Here is a 17,026-nt window from a genome sequence, read left to right as displayed (position 1 = left end):
GTGAACCCGGGAGGCGGAGCTTGCAGTGAGCCAAAATTGCGCCACTGCACTCCAGCCTGGGCGACAGAGCGAGACTCTGTCTCAAAAAAAAAAAAAAAAAAAAAATTAGCTGGGCATGGGGGCACGTGCCTGTAGTCCCAGCTACTTGGGAGGCTAAGGTGGGAGGATTGCTTGAGCCTGGGAAGTTGAGGCTGCAGTAAGCTGTGATGGTGCCACTGTACTCTAGCCTGGGCAACAGAGTGAAACCTTGTCTCAGAAAAAGAAAAAAAAATTATGGGTACATAGTAGGTATATATGTTTATGAGGTACATGAGATATTTTGATATAGGCATACAATGCATAGTAATCACATCAGGGTAAATGGGATATCCATCACCTCAGCATTTATCCTTTCTTTGTGTTACAAACATTCCAGTTATGCTCTTAAAGTTATTTCAAAATGTACAATAAATTTTTGTTGGCTGTAGTAACCACGTTATGCTATCAAATACTAGATCTTATTCATTTTATCTAACTTTTTTTATACCCATTAACCATCCGCCTTCCCCTCTACCGCCACTGCCCTTCCAAGCCTCTGGTAACCATCATTCTACTCTCTGTTTTCATGAGTTCAGGTATTTTAATTTTTAGCTCCCACAAGTTTGTCTTTCTGTGCCTGGTTTATTTCACTTAACGTAATGTGTTCCAGTTCTATCCATGTTTTTGTAAATGACAGGGTTTCACCGTTTTTATGGCTGAGTAGTACTCCATTTTGTATATGTACCACATTTTGTTTATGTTTGCCTCCTGATGGACATTTAGGTTGCTTCCAAATCCTAGCTATTGTGAATAGTACTGCAATAAACATGGGAGTGCAGATACCTTTTTGACATACTGATTTCATTTTCTTTGGATAAATACTCAGTAGTGGGATTGCTGGATCATATGGTAATTTTATCTTTAGTGCTTTTTTTTTTTTTTGAGGAACCTCCATACTGTTCTCCATAGTGGCTGTACTAATTTACATTCCCACCAATACTGTATAAGGGTTCCCTTTTCTCCACATCCTTGCCAGCATTCATTATTGCCTGTCTTTTGGATAAAAGCCATTTCTCCTGGGGTGAGATGATAAGTCATTGTAGTTTCAGTTTGGATTTCTCTGACGATCAGTGATGTTGAACACCTTTTCATATGTCTGTCATTTGTATGTCTTCTTTTGAGAAGTGCTTGTTCAGATCTTTTGCCTATTTTAAAATTGAATTTTTAGATTTTTTATTGAATTTTTTGCATTCCTTATATGTTCTGGTTATTAATCCTTTGTCAGATGGATAGTTTGCAGATACATTCACCTGTTCTGTGGGTTGTCACTTCACTTGGTTGATTGTTTCCTTTGCTGTGCAGAAGCTTTTTAACTTGATGTGATCCCATTCATCCATTTTTGCTTTAGTTGCCTGTGTTTCTGGTGTATTATTCAAGAAATCTATGCCCAGACTTATGTCCTGGAGAGTATTCTCAGTGTTAGTGTTTAGTAGTTTCATAGTTTGAGGTCTTAGATTTAAGTCCTTAATCCATTTTGATTTGATTTTTGTATAAGGTGAGAGATAGGGGTCAAGTTTCATTCTTCTGCATGTGGATATCCAGTTTTCCCAGCACCATTTATTGAAGAGATTGTCTTCTCCCCAGTGTATGTTTTGGCACCTTTGTCAAAAATGAATTCACTGTGGTGTGTGGATGTCTTTCTGGGTTCACTGTTTTGTTCCATTGGTCTGCGTGTCTGTTTTTATGCCAGTACCATGCTGTTTTGGCTACTGTAGCTCTGTAGTATAATTTGAAGTCAGGTAATATGATTCCTTCAGTTTTGTTCTTTTTGCTCAGGATGGCTTTGGCTATTCTGGGTCTTCTGTGGTTCAATAAAAATTTTAGAATTATTTTTTCTATTTCTGTGAAGAGTGTCATTGGTACTTTGGTTGCAAGTATTTCTCATACTACCCCAGTTAAATTTCTTTTTTTTCCCCAAGACAGTCTCTTGCTCTGTTGTCCAGGCTGGAGTGCAGTGGTGTGATCATGGCTTACTGTAGCCTTGACCTCCTGGGTGCAAGCAATCCTCCCACCTTAGCCTCCCAAGTAGCCAGGACTACAGGTGTACACCACTACACCCTGCTAATTTTATTTTTTGTAGAGACAAGGTCTCAACATGTTGCCAGGCTGATCTTGAACTCTTGCACTGAAGGAATCCTCTTCCTCAGCCTCCTAAAGTGCTGGGATTACAGGCTTGAACCACTGTGCCTAACCTATAGTTTTCATTGTAGAGGTCTTTCACTTTGGTTAAGACTATTCCTAGGTATCTTATTTATAGCTATTGTAAATGGGATTGCATTCTTGATTTCTTTTTCAGATTGTTCTCTGTTAGCATGTAGAAATGCTACTGATTTTTATATGTTGATTTTGTATCTTGCAAGTTTACTGAATTTGTTTATGAGTTCTAACAAGTTTTTGGTGGAGTCTTTAGGTTTTCCCAAATATAATATATCATCTGCAAACAGGGATAATTTGACTTCTTCCTTTCCAATTTGGATGCTTTTTCTTTCTTTCTCTTGTCTGATTGCTCTAGCTAGGACTTCTACATTGAATAACCATGGTGAAAATGGGCATTGTTGTCTTATTCCAGATCCTAGAGGGAAAGGCTTTCAGTTTTTTCCTGTTCAGTCTGATACTAGCTGTGGATCTCTTCTTGTATATGGCTTTTATTGTGTTGAGGTATGTTCCTTTGGTACCTAGCTTTTCAAGGGTTTTTTTTTTATCATAAAAGGGATGTTGAATTTTATCAAATGCCTTTTCAACAGTAGTCGAAATGATCATATGGTTTTTGTCCTTCATTCTGTTGACATGATGTATCACATTCATTGATTTTCATATGTTGACCCATCCTTGCATCCCTAGGATAAATGCCACTTGGTCACGATAAATGATCTTTTTTTTTTTTTTTTTTTTTTTTTTTTTTTTTTTTTTTTGTGAGACTGAGTCTCGCTCTGTCGCTCAGGCTGGAGTGCAGTGGTGCAATCTTGGCTCACCTCAACCTCCATCTTCTGGGTTCAAGTGATTCTCCTGCCTCAGCCTCCTGAGTAGCTGGGACTACAGGTGCGTGCCACTGCACCCAGCTAATTTTTTGTATTTTTAGTAGAGATGGGGTTTCATCACGTTAGCCAGGATAGTGTCGATCTCCTGACCTCATGATCTCCCTGCCTCGGGCTCCCAAAGTGCTGAGATTACAGGTATGAGCCACCACGCCCAGTCTGAGTGATCTTTTTAACATGTTGTTGAATTTGGTTTGCTGGTATTTCGTTGAAGATTTTTGCATCAATGTTCATCAGGGATATTGGCCTGTAGTTTTCTTTTTTTGATGTATCTTTGTGTGGTTTTGGTATCAGGGTAATACTGGCCTTAAAAGATGAGTTTGCAAGTATTCTCTTTTCATTTTTTTGGAGTACTTTTAGTAGGATTGGTATTAGTTCTTCTTTAAATGTTTGGTAAAATTCAGCAGTAAAGCTGTCAGGTTCTGGGCTTTTCTTTGCTGGGAGATTTTTATTACAGCTTCATTACCTGTTATTGTTCTATTCAGGTTGTGGATTTCTTCATGGTTCAATTTTGGTAGATTGTATGTGTCTAGGAATTTATCCATTTTTTTCTAGGTTTTCCAATTTATTGGTGTATAGTCATAGTAGTCTCTAATGGGCCTTTGGATTTCTGCAGTGTCAGTTGTAATGCTTCCTTTTTCATCTCTGATTTTATTTATATGAGTCTTCTCTTTTTTTTCTTCATCTGTCTAAAAGCTTATCGATTTTATCTTTTCAAAATACCAACTTTTCATTTTATTGATCTTTTGTATTACTTTTTTCATTTCAATTTCATTTATTTCTGCTCTAAGTTTTTTTCTTCTGCTGCTCATTTTGTGTTTGATTTGCTCTTGCTTTTCTAGTTCCTTTTTTTTATTATTAAAAAAATAGAAATGGAGTCTTGCTATATTGCAAGAGTTTATAGAGCTTGAGCCCAGGCTAGTCTTGAACTCCTGGGCTCAAGTGATCTTCTTGCCTTGGCCTCTCAAAGTGCTGGGATTACAGACATGGGCCACCATGCCTGGCCACTTTTCTAGTTTTTAAAATGCATTATTAGGTTATTTGAAGTTTTTCTACTTTTTTGATATAGACGCTTATTGCTGTAAACTTTTCTCTTAGTAGTACTTTCACTGTATCCCATTTGTTCTGGTATGTTCTGTTTCCGTATACATTTGTTTTCAAGAAATTTAGGCCAGGCATTGTGGCTTATGCCTGTAGTGCTAGTACTTTTTGACGCCAAGTTGGGCAGACCGCCTGAGCTCAGGAGTTCAAGACCAGCCTGGGAAACATGGTGAAACCCTGTCTCTACTAAAATACAAAAAAAGCCAGGCGTGGTGCTGCGCGCCAGTAGTCTCAGCTACTTGGGATACCAGGGCATGAGAACTGCTTGAACTCGGGAGGCAGAGGTTGCAGTGAGCTGAGATCACACCATTGTACTCTAGTCTGGGTGACAGAGCGAGATTCTGTCTCCAAAAAAAAAAAGAAAGAAATTTTAAAATTTTCTTCTTATTTTGTTCAATGGCCTACTGGTCATTCAGGAGCATATTGTTTAATTTCCGTGTGTGTATAGTTTCACACACATGGAATCATGTGAAATAAATAACAAAATTCCTCTTGTTATTGATTTCTAATTTTATTCCATTGTGGTCATAGAAACTTGATATGATTTCAGCTTTTTGGAATTATTTTATTATTTATTTTTATTTATTTTTTTCCTTAACCCACCTTTCAGGAAGATTTTAAAAAATTCTTTAAGATGTGTTTTGTGGCTGAACATATGGTCTATTCTTGAGAATGATCCATGTGCTGAGGAGAAGAATGTGTATTTCTGCAGCCATTGGATGAAATGTTCTATAAGTATCTATTAGGTCCATTTGGTTTACAGTGCAGATTAAGTCCAACATTTCTTTGTTGATTTTCTGTCTGAATGATCTATCCAATGCTGAAAGTGGGGTGTTGAAGTCTCCAGCTATTACGGTATTGAGGTCTCTCTTTCTCTCTTTAGCTCTAATAATATTTGCTTTATGTATATCTGGGTGATCCAGTGCTGGGTGCATATGTATTTATAATTGTTAAATCCTTTTGCTGAATTGACCCCTTTCTGATTATATAATGACCTTTGTCTCTTTTAAGTTTTTGTCTTGAAATCTATTTTGTCTGATATACATGTAGCTACTTCTCTTTTTTGGTTTCCATTTGCACGGGATATCTTTTTCTCTCCCTTTGTTTTCAGTGTATATGTGTCTTTATAGGTGAAATGTCTTTCCTGTAGGCAACAGATTGTTGGGTCTTGTTTTTTAAATCCATTTAACTCTGTCTTTTGATTGGAGAGTTTAGTCCCTTTACGTTCAACATTATTATTGATGAGTAAGGACTTCTGCCATTTTGTTATTTGTTTTCTGGTTGTTTTGTGGTCTTTTCTTCCCTCTTTCTTTTCTTCCTGTCTTCCTGTTTTGTGAAAGTGATTTTCTCTGGCGACATGTTTTAATTTCTTTTTATTTTTTGTGTATCTTTTGTAGGTTTTTTGATTTGAGGTTACCATGAGGCTTGCAAATAACCCACTCGTTTAAACGGATGACAACTTAACACTGATTATTAAAACAAATAAACTAATAAAGAGAAAACTAATAAAAATGCCTGTAATCCTAGCTACTCAAGAGGCTGAGGTGAGATGATCCCTTGAGCCCAGGAGCTCGAAGCTGCAGTAAGCTATGACTGTGCCACTGCACTTCAGCCTAGCTGACAGGATAAGACCATGTCTCAAGAAAAAAATAAATAAAGGGCCAGGCACAGTGGTGCACACCTGTAATCCCAGCACTTTGGGAGGCCGAAGTACATGGATCACTCGAGCCCAGGAGTTCAATACCAGCCTGGGCAACATGGGGAGACCTGTCTCCACAAAAATACAAAAAAATTAGCTGGGCATGGTGGTGCACACCTGTAGTTCCAGCTGCTGGGGAGGCCAAGGTAGGGAGATCGTTTGAGCCCAAGAGGTCGAGGCTGTGGTAAGCCAAGATTGTGCCACTGCACTCTAGCCTGGGGGACACAGCAAGACCCTGTCTCGGCTGGACGTGGTGGCTCAAGCCTGTAATCCTAGCACTTTGGGAGGCCGGGACAGGTGGATTGCCGGAGCTCAGGAGTTCGAGACCAGCCTGGGCAACATGGTGAAACTCTGTCTCTACTAAAATATAAAAAAAAAAATCAGCCGGGCGTGGTGGCGGGCGCCTGTAATCCCAGCTACTTGGGAGGCTGAGGTAGGAGAATTGCTTGAACCCAGGAGGCAGAGGTTGCAGTGAGCCAAGATTGTGCCACTGCGCTCCAACATGGGCGACAGAGCAAGACTCCATCTTCATAAAAAAAAAAAAAAAAAAAAGACCCTTTCTCAATTACAAAAAAAAAAAAAAAAAGAACAGGGAGTGTAGTCTTGAGTTAGCAGCTTCTATCTTTGTCCCTAATTAAGTGTATTACCTTGTTTAATCTTCACAACAAACCTCTATTACAGATACAAAAATAAACATTTTATACCTAAAAAAAACTGATGTTTACAAAGTTTAAGTAACTTGCCCAAGATCACACAGCTTTGAAGTGTAAGAACACACTACACCTTGGAATCATATCAGAGGAGTCACAGAATTGAAGGGGAAGTTGAAAAATGGGCAGGAAGGCATGGGATGCTAAGCAGCAGGGACCCCAGGCAGAACCATATCACAGAATCATCTGGTTTGAGCACACACTTGGCATTTCTACCACTATATGCCCAGCAGGCAGTGCTATTGGATCCTTGATGCCAGCATGGACAATTTATTAACTGTTCTTTATTTTTATGTCTTTCTTTCAAAATTCAAATGATAATCTAGTTGTCAAGTGACATCTAGTTATCCGGCCCCATTTCTTTCTTTCTTTTTTTTTTTTTTTCGAGATGGAGTCTCACTCTGTCGCCTAGGCTGGAGTGCAATGGCACGGTCTCAGCTCATTGCACTTCCACTTCCTGGGTTCAAGCGATTCTCCTGCCTCCGCTTCCCAAGTAGCTGGGATTATAGGTGCCCGCCACCATGCCTGGGTAATTTTTTGTATTTTTAGTAGAAACGGGGTTTCGCCATGTTGGCCAGACGTGTCTTGAACTCCTGACCTCAGGTGATCCACCCACCTCATCCTCCCAAAATGCTGGAATTACAGGCGCGAGCCACCGCGCCCGGCCCTTTCTGGCTTCGTTTCATGTGCTAGTGTTGTCCTAGGTGGAGAGGAATATCTGGCCTGTTTGGCTTCTATAGTAGAGCATTGAGCCATGCTTCCCACCAAGACTGACACAACCAAAGATTCAAAGGAAGAGTATTTTGATGCTGGGCAACAGTACAAAGGGTAAATGTCCACTGTACCAGCCGTGGGTATGCAGATGCCCACGTAGCATTCTGCTGAAAGCTGGCTGAACTAGGAAGCTGTGCCTTCCCCATAAAGCTGGCTATTTTTTCCTGAGACCAGAGTCTGCCTAACAGAGCTCAGTAGGACTTCCAAGCAGTTTATCAAGTACAGGAGTTTTCACATGAGGACGTCTGCCTATTTCTGATTCACTAAAGCAGGGGTAAATTACCAGCAGAACCAGCCAGCTCTTAGGGTCAATCTGAGGAGGGAGTGTGCAGAAAATAAATGCACGTGGAAAACACCTCCCTAACTTCTGGTCTTACCGATCTTCAGTATGGTATCCTAAGACCCTGAATTTGTATGTTACTGGGCAATATTTCACTGCAGCTTTACCTGATTAACCATATTAAACGTTTTCTTACGAGAGATACAAAATTATTTTGCTTGCATACCTTTGCTCTTCTACACTCTCTTTGCCTTAAGTTTAGAGACCATATTACTTTTGTGTCTTATCTTCAGAGTCTAGTATTGTGTCTAGATACAGTAGGCACTTAAAAAATTTGACGGGCTGAATGAATGAATTTTCCTTAGCTATCTTTTTATGAAGCTAAGTTGATTCTTATGAAATGGTAGTGAATTAATAGTCATGGATGTTTGAAATATTTTATATATTTTTTAGATTAGAAAATAATTCTAAATCTGTAATGAGAAGGACCACAGTGATATTTTCTCTGCTTTTGTTGTTACAGGTTTTCCAGGATTTAGGGATGGAAGTACTGTCTGGAGTTGCCAAAGGCTATAACATATGCCTTTTTGCTTATGGACAGACAGGCTCTGGGAAGACATATACCATGCTGGGGACCCCAGTGAGTATTACGATGATATATATTCCTAATGCCACAGCAAGCCTGAACCTTGCATTGTCCTTACTACTGTGAGATAGAATATGATTTCTGTAGTCAGTCAACTTTAAAGAAGATTGAATGAGACTTCTGTTTTAAGAATGAGTTTTTCGGCTGGGCGCAGTGGCTCATGCCTGTAATCCCAGCACTTTGGGAGGACAAGGTGGGAACCCGGGAGGCAGAGCTTACAGTGAACTGAGATCGTGCCATTGCACTCCAGCCTGGGCAACAAGAGCGAAATTCCATCTCAAAAAAAAAAAAGAATGAGTTTTTCAGCATTTAATTGGAAGGTAAACTTTGAATAATTAACCCCTATTTATTTATTTATTTATTTATATATCTATTTTTGAGATGTAGTCTCGCTCTGTCGCCCAGGCTTGAGTGCGGTGGCGCAATCTCAGTTCACTGCAAGCTCCGCCTCCCGGGTTCACGCTATTCTTCTGCCTCAGCCTCCCAAGTAGCTGGGACTACAGGCGCCTGCCACCACGCTTGGCTAATTTTTTTTATTTTTAGTAGAGACGGAGTTTCACCGTGTTAGCCAGGATGGTCTCAATCTCCTGACCTCATGATCTGCCCGCCTCGGCCTCCCAAAGTGCTGGGATTACAGGCGTGAGCCACCGTGCCCGGCCTTAACCCCTCTTTATTAAACCCTGAAGAGCCTTAGAATTTTACAGCTCCCTTTGACAAAGCAGTTCTCGTCAGTCCTGCTGAATTTCTCGTTAGTCCTGCTGAATTTCTCGGTATCTCCAGGTTCATTATTTGAATCTGTTTTGCACCTTTGTTGTGGACAAGATCTGGACTAAATCTTAAGTGCAGGCTAGAGCTGTGCAGAGATTTGATTATTGTGGCCAAGCTCCAAGCCTACATGTGTTAGATCTGTGTGTTGGAAGAAAGCAGGAGAACTAGCTCCTGAGCCAGGGGCTTTCAAAAGTATGTAGGATTTAATAAGAGCCTTCCTTTATCACAGAAAATCAGGAGGGCAGAGTTCCTTAAGAATATTTTTTTGTTTTGGGTTTAGAAATATCCTTGTCGGGGTGCCAGGTGCAGTGGCTCACACTTGTAATCTCAACACTTTGGGGTGGCTGAGGCAGAAAGATCTCTTAAGCCCAGGAATTTGAGAACGGCCTAGGCAACATAGGGAGACCCCATCTCTACAAAAAATACAAAAATTAGCCGGGTGTGGGGGCACATGCCTGTGGTCCCAGCTACTTAGGAGGCTGAGGTGGGAGGATGGCTTCAGCCTGGGAAGTTGAGGCTACAGTGATCAGCCATGATCTTGCCACTGTACTCCAGCCTGGGCAACAAAGTAAGAGACCCTGTCTCGGCTGGGTGGGGTGGCTCATTCCTGTAATCCCAGCACTTTGGGAGGCTGAGGTGGGCGGATCTCAAGGTCAGGAGTTCGAGGCCAGCCTGGCCAATATGGTGAAACCAAGTCTCTACTAAAATTTTACAGCTCCCTTTGACAAAGCAGTTCTCGTCAGTCCTGCTGAATTTCTCGTTATCTCCAGGTTCATTATTTGAATCTATTTTGCACCTTTGTTGTGGACAAGACCTGGACTAAATCTTAAGTGCAGGCTAGAGCTGTGCAGAGATTTGATTATTGTGGCCAAGCTCCAAGCCTACATGTGTTAGATCTGTGTGTTGGAAGAAAGCAGGAGAACTAGCTCCTGAGCCAAGGGCTTTCAAAAGTGTGTAGGATTTAATAAGAGCCTTCCTTTATCACAGAAAATCAGCCAGACATGGTGGCGTGCACCTGTAATCCGAGCTACTTGGGAGGCTGAGGCATGAGAAGCGCTTGAACCCGGGAGGCAGAGGTTGCAGTGAGCTGAGATTATGCCATTGCACTCCAGCCTGGGAAATGGGGCGAGACCATTTAAAAAAATAAATAAATAAATAAATAAAAAGAGACCCTGTCTCTAAAAGTATATATATCCTGTTAGGTGGGTAACAAATAAACACTACACAGGGACATTCTATAGGAAATGATTCCTCTTAGATGATTATCCCTGATGTCTTGGGCCTAGCTCATTGCTCGCTTTGTCCTGTGTTTAGTGTGATTTCACAGTATTTGACATTAAAAGAAGAATTGGGGCTGGCCGTGTTGGTTCACACCTGTAATCCCAGTACTTTGGGAGGCTGAGGCAGGCGGATCACCTGAGCTCAGGAGTTCGAGACCAGCCTGGCCAACATGGTGAAACCCCGTCTCTACTAAAAATACAAAAATTAGTCAGGTGTGATGGTGGGCGCCTGTACTCCCAGCTACTCGGGAAGCTGAGGCAGGAGAATTGCTTGAACTTGGGAGATGGAGGTTGCAGTGAGCCAAGATCGTGCCATTGTACTCCAGCCTGGGCAACAAGAGTGAAACTCCATTTCAAAAAAATAATAATTAAAAAAAAAAGAAATTGGCCACTAAACCAAAAGTATAAGCCCTTAACTGAGTACAAGTTAGCACTGGATACAAGATGGGAAAAGAAACTACCTCTTTCTAAATGTGTTTTTTTGTTGTTGTTATTTTTGTTGTTTTGTTTTGTTTTTGAGATGGGGTCTCACTCTGTTACCCAAGCTGGAGTGCAGTGGTGCGATCTCAGCTCACTGCAGCCTCTGCCTCCTGGGTTCAAGTGATCCTCCCACCTTAGCCTCCCGATTAGCTGAGACCATAGGCACACGCCACCATGCCTGGCTAATTTTTTTGTATTTTTAGTAGAGACAGGGTCTCTGCAGGTTGCCCAGGCTTGTATCTAACCCCTGAGCTCAAGTGATCCACCCACCTCAGCCTCCCAAAGTGCTGGGATTACAGGGGTGAGCCACCACACCTGGTCTAAATGTGTATTTTGAATACTCATATACTCTAGTCCCCCTGTAAGGATTGGAGGTATAGGGGGTCTAGGAGGAACATTGGTAAAGTGTTTTTATCCAAGCATAATGTAACCTTCATTACATAAAAGCAGGTATCTGGGTTTGCTGGCTTCTCCTCTTTTCCTTCTTATGGTGATACATACGCCTCTCATTTGGTACATTTCTCCCATGAGTGTCTCTCGGAGCACTGGCACATAAAAGTCTTCTGTATTCCCCAGTGAAACTGCCTGAAGTGAAGAGGCTAGCACAAGGAGTCCATGCACTCATCCCCCATGCTGAGGATGGTTCCTGGGTATTCTGTGGGGGAGGGCATCATCTTGAGTAAACAATAATGCTTTCCTTTCTTCTGTTCTCCAGGCCTCTGTTGGGTTGACACCACGGATATGTGAGGTATAGACTATCTTTTGGCTGGATCCTCTCAAAGTAGGTCTCTGTACAGTTCCTACAGTGAAACCCCAACCCTCTGGTTTGTGCAGGGTCTCTTCGTCAGGGAGAAAGACTGTGCCTCACTGCCTTCCTCCTGTAGGATAAAAGTAAGGTAAGAACCTACCAAGCTCTGGGACCTACAGTAGTTCTCCTTCCACTTCAAATTCTACCATGTTCAGCTGTCCTATCTTTGCTTCCAGAGTCACCACAGGGATGGAGAAAAGCCACAGAAGAAATACCTTGCAGTACAAGAGCTGAGAAAGATACTTAGGCCCTTGGTTGTAGAAAACTTAATTTCCTACCCATAGACTTAACAAGCAGGTCTTTCCTTCTGTGGCCCAACTTACCCTGGCTGTCTAGTAGCCCTTGAGATGCCTTCACAGAACAATAGAGCTCAAGGGTCATGTTTGAAATTCACTCAAGAAACAACCTCTGTGGCCGGGTGCGGTGAATCTGGGAGGCGGAGGTTGCAGTGAGCCAAGATCGTGCCACTGCACTCCAGCCTGTGAGCCAGAGCGAGACTGTCTCAAAAATAAAAAATACAAAAAATTCTATTGTGTATGTATGGAAAGAGAATCAAGGCGGAACCTTGGCTTGATCAATACCTTAGAGTGTCAGAAGTGGAGCTGGAACAGGAACTAAGATCTCCTGATTTTTAGCTCAGTGTTGTTTCTACTTTTTTCCAAAATATAATTATGTTGCCTTTTTCTACTTATCTCTAGTTTTCTAGAAATCTATAATGAACGGGTGCGGGATCTGTTGAAGCAATCTGGTCAAAAAAAGTCCTATACCCTGCGGGTCAGGGAGCATCCAGAGATGGGGCCCTATGTACAAGGTGAGCTACTGTGGTCCTGGAGATCTGAAACCAAACTGAAGCCTGGGAAGCTCTCCTAATGTTCACTAATTCATTGAACATAGGTGTAATGAACACTTATTGTGTGCCAGCTACTGTGCTAGACACTGAATATATATTGATAAATAGAGAAGACGTGGTCCTGCCCTCAGGCAAGCTTACAATCTAGTGGGTGTGAGTCAGGAAACAAACATTCACAAGTAGTGATGAAGGTTAATAAATAAATGGATGTCAATGGCAAAGAGCACTGGAAAGTGTTGGTGACCCACCTGTATAGGGTGATCAGGAGGAGCTTCTCTGAGGAGGAAACGTTTAAGCTAAGACCTGAAAGGAGTATAGTCATGTGAAGAATGACATAACAAGGTGAGAAGTGTTTCAGGAAGAGAGAGTGGAATGGACTAGAGCCCTGGGAGAAGGCTTGGTGTTTTCAAGGGGCCAGTGTGGCTAAAGCATGGTGAATGAGAGGGAAAACTGTAGGGAATGTGGTGGAGTATGCAGGCGCCCAATATGGCATGGCCTCTACTGGTTCCCTGGTAAACCAGTCCCCTTTCTCTTCCATTGGTGGTGGTAGTCAGTAGGTAGGAGAGATAGGGCAAAGTCAGACATCAGACATGAGGTAGGATTTGATGTGTTTCCTAACCAAGTACTGATGTTTGGTGCTTGGTACCATCTGTCTTATATCATTAAGGTAGGTCCTGCTATTAAGTAGCAACAGTTGGGTTCTTTTATAGGCAAAGTTTTTACCCTTCCAGGCCACTTATAAGAAGTAATATATGGCCCAGGCGCAGTGGCTTACGCCTGTAATCCCAATGCTTTGAGAGGCTGAGGTGGGTGAATTTGCTGGAGGTCAGGAGTTCGAGACCAGCCTGGCCAACATGGTGAAACCTTGTCTCTACTAAAAATACAAAAAATTAGCTGGGTGTGGTGGCAAGTACCTGTAATCCCAGCTACTGGGGAGGCTGAGGCAGGCTAATCGCTTAAACCTGGGAGGCAGAGGTTGCAATGAGTCGAGATTGCGCAACTGCACTCCAGTCTGTGCGACAGAGCGAGACGCCATCTAAAAAAAAAAAAAAAAAAAGTAATATATACGTTTTATGTTCCTATAGCAGTATGCTAGTTTATTTTTTATTTTATTTTTTTAGCCACAAGGTCTTATTCTGTCACCCAAGCTGGAATGCAGTGATGCAATCATAGCTCACTGCAACCTGAACTCCCGGGCTCAAGTGATCCTTCCACCCCAGTCTCCCAGGTAGCTAGGGCTACAGGCGTGCATCTAGGCAGCGGATTTTTAAATTTGCTGTAGAGATGGGATCTCACTATGTTGCCCAGGCTGGTCTTGAACTCCTGGCCTCAAGTGATTTTCCCACCTCAGCTTCCTAAAGTGCTAGGATTATAGATGTGAGCCAGCGTGCCTGGCTGTAGTATGCTAATTTAAATCCTGATAAGGAGCGGGACATGAACCATCAAGAGCCGGTCTTTTCTCTGGTCAGGGCATGGCAAATGGATGATACAATAGGTATGCCAGTGACTGATTCTGCTACCTGTGTCTTTTCCCAAATGTTTAATCATAAATGGCAGCCTAGAAACAACAACAAAAACACCATTTCCTTTGCTAGGAACCAGTTTAAGTTTGCTCTGTAAAACTCTGTGTGTATACATATCTGTGTAAAGCAATACTTTCAAGGCAGACCATGAGTTGATGCAGCGGTATCAAGCTTCTCATCTTAAAAGTCTGTGTGTGGGCTGGGTGCGGTGGCTCACGCCTGAAATCCCAGCACTTTGGGAGGCTGAGGCGGGCAGATCATGAGGTCAGGAGATTGAGACCATCCTGGTCAATGTGGTGAAACCCTGTCTCTACTAAAAATTCAAAAAAATTAGCCGGGTGTGTGGTGCGCACCTGTAGTCCCAGCTACTCGCAAGGCTGAGGCAGGAGAATCGCTTGAACCTGGAGGCGGAGGTTGCAGTGAGCCAAGATCACACCACTGCACTCCAGCCTGGCGACACAGCAAGACTCCGTCTCCAAAAAAAAAAAAAAAAAAAGTCTGTGTGTGTATGTGTGGGAGGAGTAACCAGAGGAAGACCTCAGACATAGTTCAGATATCTGCATTCTACAGAAAACAATGAAATCTGGAGAAAGTTAAGGGTTGTTCCCAAAGTCACACAGCTAGAGTTGGGACAGAATTGAAACTGGGAAACTTGCATTGTACTGGAAGAGAGGAATGGAACAGAATCCTGTATATCAAGAACCTGGAAGGAGACCTAGGATCCTAGATGATTTGATTGGTATAGTACCTGCAACTCAGAAAATATGACTTTTGAAAGGTCATACAGCTTGGGTCATATGTCCAATGTCAATGACAGGATCAGGACTCCAATCTCAGGGTTCATGGTGCAAAGTTCAGGATGCTTTTGGATACCTTTATGGAATGAACCCTTGACGGGAGGGAGGTAGGAAATACTACATTCTAAACCAGTAAAAAATCTCTTAGATTCTGTGTTACAAGTTTCTTGAAGCCACTCTGGACTTTCTTAAACCATTACAAATACAGGTGGACTTTTTTTTTTTTTTAATTTAAGTTCTAGGGTACATGTGCACAACGTGCAGGTTTGTTACATATGTATACATGTGCCATGTTGGTGTGCTGCACCCGTTAACTCTTCATTTACATCGGATATATCTCCTAACGTTTTCCCTCCCTCCTACCCCGCCCCCCCACAACAGGCCCCGGTGTGTGATGTTCCCCTTCCTGTGTCCAAGTGTTCTCATTGTTCAATTCACAGGTGGACATTTCTTTTTCTTTCTTTCTTTTTTTTTTTTTTTTTTTGAGACAGGGTTTTGCACTTATTGCCCAGGCTGAAGTGCAATGGCGCGATCTCGGCTCACCACAACCTCCACCTCCCAGGTTCAAGAGATTCTCCTGCCTCAGCCTCCTGAGTAGCTGGGATTACAGGCATGAGCCACCACGCCTGGCTAATTTTTTATTTTTAGTAGAGATGGGGTTTCTTCCATGTTGGTCAGGCTGGTGTAGAACTCCTGACCTAGGTGATCTACCCGCCTCAGCCTCCCAAAGTGCTGAGATTACAGGCATGAGCCACCGCGCCCGGCCGACATTTCTTAATGAAGGAGCCATGAGCTGAAATAGTATAGAACCAGCCTTGGAAGCTAGGACCCTGAGTAGTCACACTGAACTATGTTATTCCCATCATCACCCTCTGATGAGATCTTAGTAAACTTTTTTTAAAAAATGTTTTCTTTCTTTATTGATATATATATCTTATCTATCTGCCTGTCCATCTGTCTTAAGGCTCATCCATTCTGTGAATATGACTTCAAAGTGGAAAGTGGTTTCTGGCATGAAACCAATTCTACAGAAATTTATTGAGTACCTGCAAGATGCCTATACTATTCCAGGTGCTATGGAAAATATGAAAATATAAGCCCTTAAAGAACTTGCAGTTCCAGTTCAGAATTGTGAGATGGACCTTGATAACTACCTAAATCCAAAGAAAGGAAAGGAGTAGCCTTTCCATTAAAAAGTTTATTAATTAGATGAGAGATTAAGTTGAAATCTGAAATGCACAAGGGCCTGCCCAAAGCACACATAAGAGGCCAGTGGTCATAGGATCTAAACTGATACCTAAGTGAGACAAAGACAGTATTGTATTTTTACTCTGGCCTTTATTTTAATATAAAGGTACAGGTGCAAACCAAGAGGTAGGTAGTTGGAACTTGAGAAAAATTCTGTATTTCCTATGTACTCAATCTATAAGTCACAGGAGTTTCCCCCCAACCCCAACCATTTAGTTCTTGTGCCTTTTTTATCTTGCCTTTCTGCATAAACTAGGACCTGTAGTACAATAGTAAATAAAAGTGGTGACAGTCTTGTTCTCAGAGGAAAGCTTCACCATTTTACCATTAAGTAATATATTCACAATAGTGATTGTTTTTAATAGATATTCTATATGCTTCTCAAACTGTGGTGAAGGACCAGTTTTTTTTGTGGTGGTGTTTTTGTTATCGGATCAGAGTCTCACACTGTCATCCAGGCTGGAGTGCAGTGGCACGATCGTGACTCACTGCAGCCTCAAACTCCTGGACTCAGGCAGTCCTACCACCTCAGCCTCCCAAGTAGCTGATACTATAGACATGTGCCATCATGCCAAGCTAATTGTTTTTTATTTTTTCTTTTAGAGATGGAGTCTTGCTATGTTGCCCAGGCTAGAAGAACCAGTTTTTTTTTTTTTTTTAATTCCAATCTTTGGTATACTAATACAATAATTTTTGTATTTTTAGTGGAGTCGGGGTTTCACCACATTGGTCAGGCTGGTCTCGAACTCCTGACCTCAGGTGATCCACCTGCCTTGGCCTCCCAAAGTGCTGGGATTACAGGCATGAGCCACTGTGCCCAGCCCTCGTTTTTTTTTTTTTTTTTTAAACAGTCTCGCTCTGTCGCCCAGGCTGGAGTGGCACGATCTTGGGTCACTGCAACCTCCGCCTCCCTGGTTCAAGCGATTCTCCTGCCTCAGCCTCCCAAGTA

At 42.1% G+C, this 17,026-nt stretch overlaps 1 protein-coding gene across 1 annotated transcript in view; it reads left to right on the top strand.

The window, feature by feature from the left end:
• STARD9 (StAR related lipid transfer domain containing 9) overlaps positions 1 to 17,026 on the top strand; it is a 149,154-nt gene that overhangs the window by 51,563 nt on the left and 80,565 nt on the right. The window contains exons 4-7 of the mRNA XM_003266783.4: positions 8,201 to 8,317; positions 11,567 to 11,599; positions 11,686 to 11,747; positions 12,358 to 12,470. Coding sequence (XP_003266831.2) covers positions 8,201 to 8,317; positions 11,567 to 11,599; positions 11,686 to 11,747; positions 12,358 to 12,470 — 325 coding nt within the window. The remainder of the gene's footprint in view (positions 1 to 8,200; positions 8,318 to 11,566; positions 11,600 to 11,685; positions 11,748 to 12,357; positions 12,471 to 17,026) is intronic.

Source organism: Nomascus leucogenys, chromosome 6, assembly GCF_006542625.1.
Source record: "Nomascus leucogenys isolate Asia chromosome 6, Asia_NLE_v1, whole genome shotgun sequence".
Lineage (NCBI taxonomy): Eukaryota > Metazoa > Chordata > Mammalia > Primates > Hylobatidae > Nomascus > Nomascus leucogenys.
The sequence above is the reverse complement of the archived record's forward strand: the minus strand, read 5'-3'. Positions and strand labels throughout refer to the sequence as shown.